Source organism: Caloenas nicobarica, chromosome 9 (genome assembly GCF_036013445.1).
Source record: "Caloenas nicobarica isolate bCalNic1 chromosome 9, bCalNic1.hap1, whole genome shotgun sequence".
NCBI lineage: Eukaryota > Metazoa > Chordata > Aves > Columbiformes > Columbidae > Caloenas > Caloenas nicobarica.
Genome location: NC_088253.1, coordinates 23,557,048 through 23,565,101, shown reverse-complemented (window position 1 = coordinate 23,565,101; position 8,054 = coordinate 23,557,048). Strand labels below are relative to the sequence as shown.

Sequence of the window (8,054 nt, the reverse complement as noted above, 5' to 3'; positions counted from 1 at the left end):
GTCGAACCCTTTCCCCAGGCTCGGAGCAAACTGGGGCTGAGGGGCTTGATGTGAGCCACAAACTGGGTCAGTAAGTGTCTGGTTGTGTCCCGTGGGAAGGAGACGTGTCCACGCTGCACAGGGCCGGTGTCACAGCAAATGGCCGGTGTGTGGGGAGCTGCTGTGGGGGACACTGTGCGCCCTGTTCAGGCAGCCTGGGGAGGGCTTGGGTGAGTTTCTTAGAGTAAAAACACTTTTGCTGCTCAGTTTGCTTGTTCAGAGGATGCAGATTGGCAGTGTTGGTCTGCAAAGGAATGGGGCTGGTTGGGGACAGCTTTGTGCTGCTGGGGACAGCTCGGTGCCACTGGGGACCAGGTGCCGCTGGGGACCGGGTGCTGCTTCACCACAGCCTTGGGCTCCACTGGGGGCTCAGCTGGGTCGGGTCCAACACAGAGGAGCCGGACCAGCTCCTGCTCTGCACCGGGATCAGCCTGAGGACCAGAACATGTCCGTTCCTCTGATACCAGCCCTGGCACTGCCAGCAGCTGCTGCAGGGCAGTTAATGATCAGTTAATGATTATCCCTGCCCTGGCCTCGCTGCTGCCCTGCCTGGCAGAGTGCACTGGGGTGCGACACAGGATACTGGGGCACAGGATGATACTGGGAGGCAGGATGATACTGGGAGGCAGGATGCTGCTGCTGGTGCTCCTGGCACTGCTGGGCCCTACCAGCTGCCCCAGGACCGAGCCCCCGAGCGGGTCTGCCCAGGACCCCCGCTTCCACGGGGCGGATCGCTACGATTTTGCCATCGTCATCCCTGCCGGTGCCGTGGAGTGCTTCTGGCAGTTCGCACACCAGAGCGGCAGCTTCTTCTTCAGCTACGAGGTGAGTGGCACGGGACACGTCCCAGGATGCCGCCGGTGCCGAGCGGCTGCTGATGGGGACTGGAAATGGCTGTGCCGGATCAGCCCCGCATGGCAGCGGCTCCGTGGCCGGTGTGGCTGCCTCCCCCGGCGGCCCGGCAGGTCCTGCGCTGGGCAATCCTCCTCACTCCCTCTCAGGTGGAAGGCGACCCCACCTGCTGGCCCCCGGGGCGGAGATTTTGTCTTGCAACAGAACAGCCCTTGGTTGGGGCTGCAGTCACTTGGATGCTTCATCTCAGGGATCGTGCTTTTTTAGGCATCATCTATCCCGTTTGTTTTTCTAAATACCTGTTCTAAAACCATAAAGCAGTGCTGAGAGCTCTGGATATGGTGGTCAGAGCTCACTGGCAGGGAGCTGTGGGGTGTCCCGGCACCTCTGGGCTCTGCCCCTCGCCGGGCTGGCTGCAGACTGTGGCACAGCCCTCGGCTCTGCCCAAGCTGCAGCACAGCCCCCGGCTCTGCCCAAGCTGCAGCACAGCCCCATCTGCCTGTCCCCGCGCCCGTCCCCTTCCCACAGGGTGACCTGCAGCCCTTTCACCTCCTGTTCACAGGAGGCTGGTTGAAAGCGAGCTGGGCATGGCTGTGCCCAGCGCTGGCAGCTTCCCCCGGCTCTGCGCTCGGCAGATCCACCCCACAGGGACAGGGCTCGGTCCTGGTGTTCAGCACAGCCCTGGGGCTCGGCACAGCCCTTGGGCTCAGTCCTGGGCTCGGCAAAGCTCCATCTCCCAACTCTCCGGCAGCTGCGGTGGTGCCAGCAGCACCTGATCCGGGCGGTGGGGAGCCAGATGGGAGCCGCAGGGTCTGTGCAAGCACCTGTAGCCCCATGGGCAGCGTTGGGAACCGCAGGGCTCCTCATCCAGGGCTGCAGGTTGGGGTTTTTTCTTTCACATGTAGCTGGCAGCTCACTGGAGGCCATTCCAGCCTTGGCTCACAGCAATGAAGGGGCAGCTCCCCACGAGACCCCAAACCAACCCCCTGCAGACCCCCTGCTGGGTCCCTGCCCTGTGTGCAGGGGCTCCTGTGGTCTCCCGGCCGTGTTTCCTGGGGGCAGTCAGACCCACAGATGCCCCACGGGTGTTTCTGCCTCCAGGTCCAGCGGGCAACAGGGATCGGCAACGACAGGCACATCCGGGCCACGGCGAGTGACCCCAGCGGCTTCCAGCTCGGCGCGTCCCAGCACGTGCGGGGACAGATCAGCTTCCCCACCAAGGAGACAGGTCCCCAGTCCCATCCCGCCTGCGGGCAGAGCAGCAGCTCCAACCCGCCCAGGCAGCCGATTGCACCTCCCTCCCCAGAGGGGAGGACAAGCATGGAGCCCTGGGGACAGCTCTGCCCAGCCCCGGCTCTTCTACCAGGGAACGACAACCCCATTTCTCCCTGCAGGGTTTTACCAGCTGTGCCTGGACAACCGGCAAAACCACTTCGGCTTCATGCAGGTGTATCTGAGCTTTGGTGTCTACTATGAAGGCTTCGATGTGGAAAACAAGCAAGTGGGAGAGAGGAAAGAGCTGAATGACACCCTGGAGGCAATTGAAGTGAGTGTCAGGGTGACCGCAGGGTGCTCTGATGCAACGGGGATGGGCACATCCTCCCGAGGGAACCCAGACGGGTGTTAAGCTGCAGCTGAGCTTAAGGCTGAGCGCGGCGGGCAGCTCTAGGCACGGCTCTGCCAGTGCCGGGCTCGGCCATGGCCCTGTGTCCCCCTCCCGCAGTTCAGCACCCAGAAGCTGCAGCACCACATCTTCCACATGTGGCGGTTCTACAACTTCGCCCGGATGCGGAAAGGGGCCGACTTCTTCCTCCTGGAGTCCAACCAGAGCTACATCAACTGGTGGTCGATGGCTCAGAGCTGCGCCATCATCCTCTCCGGGCTCCTGCAGCTCCACTGCTTGAAGCGCCTGCTCAACACGCAGCCCTCGGGCAGGCAGCAGTGCTAGAGCAGCGCCCAGAGCTGCGGCAGGACAGGCACCCGGCTGCTGCCGCCCACAGCTCTCCGTCACCGAGCTGGCCGCTGCGAAGTGGGACAGGCTGGATCCTGCTGCCAGGAGGGAGCGTTGTCGCCGCTCCTGCCTCCAGCTCTGGCCCTGCCTCAGCTGAAATGACCCCAAGAAAAAAGCGTGAAGTGATCGCCTGAGCTTTGCGTGCTGGGCTGGTTCATTGAGTCCCTGCCTCTCTGTGTCCCAGCGCGCCTTTTCTGTCAGACCCCCAATAAAGGAGTCCCCGGCACACACTCTGGGGAGCGTCACAACCTGCTGCTGCTGCTGTCCCTTCTCTGCCAGCCTGGGCAAAGCAAGTCCTGCCCCATCCCTCCCTCCCTGATGGCTCCTCCAAGGCTGTGAGCCTCCCCGGGGCTGCAAGCCTACACCAGCATCACCTTCCAAACCAAAGGCAGCATTTCTCCCCTCTGGAGATGCACCCGGAGCATCACGCTGCCCCAGGACAGCAGCACCTGTGGCAGGGGGAGGGCTCGCTCCCCCGGCCCCACACCAGACACCAGGCGCTTGGGGAGAAGGAACTGGCTTTATGTGCGGCAGGGGCAAGGCTGGCGCGGGGGCAGCTCCTCCTGCCTTGGCAGCACCCCCGGGGGTGTGGGGCCGCGTGCTGGCAGCTCCCAGCCCCGCTCGGGGGGCTCTGTGCGGCTCTGTGCGCCGCAGCTGCACCGACGGTGCAGGACAAAGTCTGGTCAGCACAGAAGCGCTCGATGTCACTTAGGTCAGCGTGTCCTCGCTCCGCACGTACTCCCCGACGTCAGCCTGGTGGAACACCACGATGGCCATGGGATCCACCTTCCGGCACTCCTGCGTGGACTTGGCGGCCACCCCGAAGCCCTAGGAGGGTGATGGGGAGATGAGAGCAGGTTTTCCCCACAGCCCAGCCCTGGGCAGCGCAGGGGCCGTGCCAGGCGCTCACCAGCGGGACGTCGGCCATGGAGTAAACCACCACACCCTGGTACTGCGCCGTGTTCTCCGTGATGCGGCCCAGCCCTGACTTCAGGACGTGGTTGCCATAGAGGAAGGACTGCTCCGAACCAGGCTTCACCCACACCTTGTACTGCGGGGACACAGGGCCATGAGGGACTGAGGGGACACGGGGGTGAGATGGGGCTGGGAGGTGACGCGGGGCAGGGGGTGACGCGGGGCTGGGAGGTGACGCGGGGCAGGGGGTGACGCGGGGCAGGGGGTGACGCGGGGCTGGGAGGTGACGCGGGGCTGGGAGGTGACGCGGGGCAGGGGGTGACACGGGGCTGGGAGGTGACGCGGGCAGGGGGTGACGCGGGGCTGGGAGGTGACGCGGGCAGGGGGTGACACGGGGCAGGGTAGCCAGGGGCCCGTGTCCCACCTTGGCGTAGGGCGCCAGGAAATCCAGGGCCGTGACGCTGAGCCGGAACTTCTGCGTCTTGGTGAACTTCCCGAAGCAGGTGCCGGGTGACACCAGGTTGTCCCGGGGGACGCTGGCGGCCACCTTCAGCAGCTTCTCGCTGCGGAGAGCGGGGCAGGGCTGGGGCGGGTACCGGAGGCCCCGTACGCCCTGCCCGGTCCCCGCCGCTGTCCCAGCCCTCCCGTGTCCCCCCACCCGCTCACCTCAGGTAGAAGACGCGGTCCCGGTGCAGGCGGAAGCAGTAGGTGCCATCGGGCCGATCCACCAGCAGCTGGATGTTCTCACCGATGCTGCGGGGAGGGACCCCGTGAGCCCGGCCCCGCGGGTCCCCCCGCCCCGCGCTCCCGGTCCCGCCCCGTGCCCGGCTCCCCCCGGTCCCCGGCCCCTCCCCACCCCCGTGCCCGGTCCCTCCCGATGTCGGTGCCCGTGCCCGCCCCGGTCCCTCACTATCGCTGCAGCTTCTCGAACACCGCCCGCGTCTCCGCCTCGGTCAGCGGCCGCATCGCCGCGCACCGCACACGTGGGGCCGCGCCGGAACCGGAACCGGAGCAGCCGGAAGTGACGCGGCGGCCGCCCCGAGCGCGATGGCGGCGGAGGAGGCGCGGCTGCTGGCCTGGCTGCGCGGCCCGGCCGGGCCCGGCGGCCCCGAGCTCTCCGCCTACGTGGCCGAGCTGGCGGCGCTGGGGCTGGCGGAGCTGGGCCGGGAGCCGGCGCGGCTGGCGGCGGAGCGGGCGCGGGTGGGCGCGGAGACGCGACGCTTGGCCTTCGAGCACTACCGAGCGTTCATCCGCTCCGCCGAGTGCACCGGCAGCGCCGGCCGCGGCTTCGGCGGCATCGAGAGCCGCCTGGGCAGCCTGCTGGAGCGCCTGCCCGCCCTGCAGGACGCCTGCCGGTGCGGGACCCTCGTGGGGAGCGGGGCCGGGCCGGGGGAGCGGGGGCCTGGGACGGGGCTGAGGGGGCGGGAGCGGCCCTGGGGCCAGGGGGAGCGAGAGGGGTCCTGGTGCTGGGCCCAGTGAGGGCCGGGGCAGCTGGGACTGGGCTGGAGGTGTTGTCAGCATCGCTTAAAAGAATGAATCTCGTCAGCAATTGCTGCCCTAAAGCTGTGTAAATCCTTCTAGTTCGGGGTCAGTCTGACAAAGACAAGGGTGACTTGTAAAGCACCTCATCAGAGAGACTGACCTGACGGCTTGAGACATTTTGAACCTGCACGATTAGTTGAGTCTTGTTCTAACACAGATCTGGAGACTGTTGGATAGAGCGTCCTTTAGCTGAGTGTTGCTCATTACATGCTAAAAGGATCATGTAATGCAATGTGCAGGTGTGTAACCAGTTGGCTCTTTAGGGCTGCCCTGAGTGTGATAAGATTTTGTACATAACAGCTGTTACTTCTCTTGCTGGCATGCTGGCTTTATTCCAGCATCCAGACGTGTGCAGCCCTGTAATGACCAATCTGTACTGAGTTTGGCTCATTTGTCTGCACACTGGGTAAGGAACCCTGGTGCTGGGACAACAGAGGCAGCGCTGGGAAGGGCCCTGGGTGACGCTGGGGAGAGGCCGGGGAGGGTGGGGGGCTCCGGGGCCCACCTGCTGCACAGAGGGGGACCCTGGTGCTGATCCCATCCCGGTCCCACAGGAACTTTATGCGTGACGCCGAGGAGATCGCCTGCAGCCGGCGGATGAACAGCCTGACGCTGAACCGGCACACGGAGATCCTGGAGATCCTGGAGATCCCGCAGCTCATGGACACCTGCGTCCGAAACGGCTACTACGAGGAGGCGCTGGAGCTCGCTGCCTACGTGCGCCGGCTGGAGAAGAAGCACAGCAGCATCCCTGTCATCCAGGTGGGTCCCGCGCCAGCCCTGCCCCGTGCCTGCCCTGCACACGGCCCCGCCACTGAGGCCTCTCCCTCCCTCCCAGGGCATCGTGGACGAGGTGCGCCAGTCCACCCAGCTGATGCTGAACCAGCTCGTCCAGCAGCTCCGCACCAATGTGCAGCTGCCGGCCTGCCTGCGGATCATCAGCTACCTGCGCCGCATGGACGTCTTCACGGAGGCTGAGCTGCGCATCAAGTTCTTGCAGGCGCGGGACGCCTGGCTGCGCTCCATCCAGGCTGCCATCCTGGATGACGATCCCTACTTCCACATCACCAAGACCATTGAGGCCTGTCGCGTCCACCTCTTTGACATCGTCACCCAGTACCGCGCCATCTTCTCCGATGAGGAGCCGCTGGTGCCCACCGAGGGGCAGGCCCTCAACGAGGGGGCCATCTTCCACGGCTGGGTGCTGCAGAAGGTCTCCGAGTTCCTGCGGACGCTGGAGCGCGATCTCCAGCGCGGGGTGGGCGCCCGCCTGGACTCGCTGCTGGGGCAGTGCATGTACTTCGGCCTGTCCTTCAGCAGAGTGGGGGCCGATTTCCGCGGGCAGCTGGCCCCACTCTTCCAGCGCGTGGCAGCTGCTGCTTTTGTGAAGGCGGTGGAGGAGACGGTGGAGAAATTTCGGGAGGAGATGAATTCCTACACGCTCATCTCTGCCCCAGCCGTCCTGGGCAGCAGCGCGGCAGTGCCAGTGCCTGCGGCCCAGCCAGGGACGCTGCAGCCGCCCATGGTGCTGCTGGACTTCCCGCCCCTCGCCTGTTTCCTCAATGGCCTCCTCGTCGCCTTCAATGACCTGCGGCTCTGCTGCCCCGTCGCCCTGGCCCATGACGTCACCGCCTGCCTGGAGGACGCACTCGGGGAGGTGAGACACCGGGGAACGGGGCTGTGCCCTGTCCTGGAGGAGCACAGGGATGGGTTCCCCCTGCCCCAGGTGTTCATAAAATGATTCTATAATTCTATTCTGGTTGGAAGAGGCCCTCAAGATCGTTGAGTCTGACCATAACCCACTCCTGGCACTAACCCATGTCCCTGAGAACCTCATCTTGGGTCTGTTCAACCCCTCCAGGGATGGTGACTCCACCACTGCCCTGGGCAGCCTGTTCCAATGCCCGACAGCCCTTTGGGGAAGAAATTGTTCCCAAGATCCAACCTCAGCCTCCCCTGGTGCAACTTGAGGCCGTTTCCTCTTGTCCTGGTGCTTGTTCCTTGGGAGCAGAGCCCAGCCTCCCCTGGCTCCAGCCTCCTTTCCTCCTACCTATGTGTAGAATTAACAACTTTTTCAGAAACTAAAGACTTTTCCTTTCGCTCCAGGTGACCAAAACTATCCTGGCCTTTCACCGCGCGGAGGAGGCGGCGTTCAGCGGGCGAGAGCAGGAGCTCTTCGTTCAGTTCTGCACGGCCTTTCTGGAAGATTTGCTGCCCTACCTCAACCGCTGCCTCCAGGTCCTCTTTCCCCCGGCACAGATCGCTCAGGCACTGGGTGAGACCCCAGGGTTGGCGTTTCGTGGTGGGGGGAAGCCACGGGTGGCACCCCCCCACCGAGGAATAGTGGGTTATGTATCACTGTGGGGGTTCCTGTTGCCTGTGGGCCCCCAGCCAAGCCCCCTCTTGCTCTTCACCAGGTGTCCCCCCCACCCAGCTGCAGCGCTTTGGCCGCCTGGGTTGCATCGATGTGGCCGCCCTCCGGGAGCCGCTGGCTTTTCTCCTGCCGCCACCGGGCGAGGAGGAGGAACCGGCCCCGGAGAGCAGCATCCCACACCCGGAGGGAGAAGAGGAAGAATAAAGTGCCGCCCCTTGCCCCTAAAACCTCCCCCCAGCACCGGGCAGCGCCCACCCCTTCCCACCGCCTGCACCGAGCGGCCTCCGCGCCGCCAGGCGGCGCTGTCCCGCCCGCAGTGCC

The 8,054-nt window shown here is 65.2% G+C and overlaps 3 protein-coding genes across 3 annotated transcripts; 2 read left to right on the top strand and 1 right to left on the bottom strand.

Moving 5' to 3' along the window:
* The first annotated feature begins 633 nt into the window (after window positions 1-633).
* On the top strand, window positions 634-2,839 carry TMED6 (transmembrane p24 trafficking protein 6). Its single transcript, XM_065641221.1, has 4 exons — window positions 634-864; window positions 1,993-2,119; window positions 2,286-2,437; window positions 2,615-2,839. Exons 1-4 carry the CDS (start codon window positions 634-636, stop codon window positions 2,837-2,839), a joined length of 735 nt encoding a protein of 244 aa, XP_065497293.1.
* Window positions 2,840-3,412: 573 nt separating this feature from the next.
* NIP7 (nucleolar pre-rRNA processing protein NIP7) lies at window positions 3,413-4,812 on the bottom strand. The gene is made up of 5 exons (XM_065641151.1): window positions 4,728-4,812; window positions 4,484-4,570; window positions 4,242-4,380; window positions 3,813-3,953; window positions 3,413-3,730 (listed from the first exon to the last, which is right to left on the bottom strand). Exons 1-5 carry the CDS (start codon window positions 4,781-4,783, stop codon window positions 3,611-3,613), a joined length of 543 nt encoding a protein of 180 aa, XP_065497223.1. The 5' UTR covers window positions 4,784-4,812; the 3' UTR covers window positions 3,413-3,610.
* Window positions 4,813-4,849: 37 nt separating this feature from the next.
* Window positions 4,850-8,024, top strand: COG8 (component of oligomeric golgi complex 8). Its single transcript, XM_065640752.1, has 5 exons — window positions 4,850-5,172; window positions 5,914-6,121; window positions 6,198-7,016; window positions 7,466-7,634; window positions 7,777-8,024. The coding sequence occupies exons 1-5, from the start codon at window positions 4,865-4,867 to the stop codon at window positions 7,935-7,937; spliced, it is 1,665 nt and encodes a 554-aa protein (XP_065496824.1). The 5' UTR covers window positions 4,850-4,864; the 3' UTR covers window positions 7,938-8,024.
* The last annotated feature ends 30 nt before the right edge of the window (window positions 8,025-8,054 follow it).

Coding starts and splice junctions, on each gene's coding strand:
- TMED6 (XM_065641221.1), top strand. CDS start 634: ATGATACTGGGAGGCAGGATGATACTGGGAGGCAGGATGCTGCTGCTG. Junction 2,120..2,285: donor CTTCCCCACCAAGGAGACAG/GTCCCCAGTCCC, acceptor TTCTCCCTGCAG/GGTTTTACCAGCTGTGCCTG. Junction 2,438..2,614: donor ACACCCTGGAGGCAATTGAA/GTGAGTGTCAGG, acceptor CCCCTCCCGCAG/TTCAGCACCCAGAAGCTGCA.
- NIP7 (XM_065641151.1), bottom strand. CDS start 4,783: ATGCGGCCGCTGACCGAGGCGGAGACGCGGGCGGTGTTCGAGAAGCTG. Junction 4,571..4,727: donor TTCGAGAAGCTGCAGCGATA/GTGAGGGACCGG, acceptor CCCTCCCCGCAG/CATCGGTGAGAACATCCAGC. Junction 4,381..4,483: donor GACCGCGTCTTCTACCTGAG/GTGAGCGGGTGG, acceptor CGCTCTCCGCAG/CGAGAAGCTGCTGAAGGTGG.
- COG8 (XM_065640752.1), top strand. CDS start 4,865: ATGGCGGCGGAGGAGGCGCGGCTGCTGGCCTGGCTGCGCGGCCCGGCC. Junction 6,122..6,197: donor GCAGCATCCCTGTCATCCAG/GTGGGTCCCGCG, acceptor CCTCCCTCCCAG/GGCATCGTGGACGAGGTGCG. Junction 7,017..7,465: donor TGGAGGACGCACTCGGGGAG/GTGAGACACCGG, acceptor CTTTCGCTCCAG/GTGACCAAAACTATCCTGGC.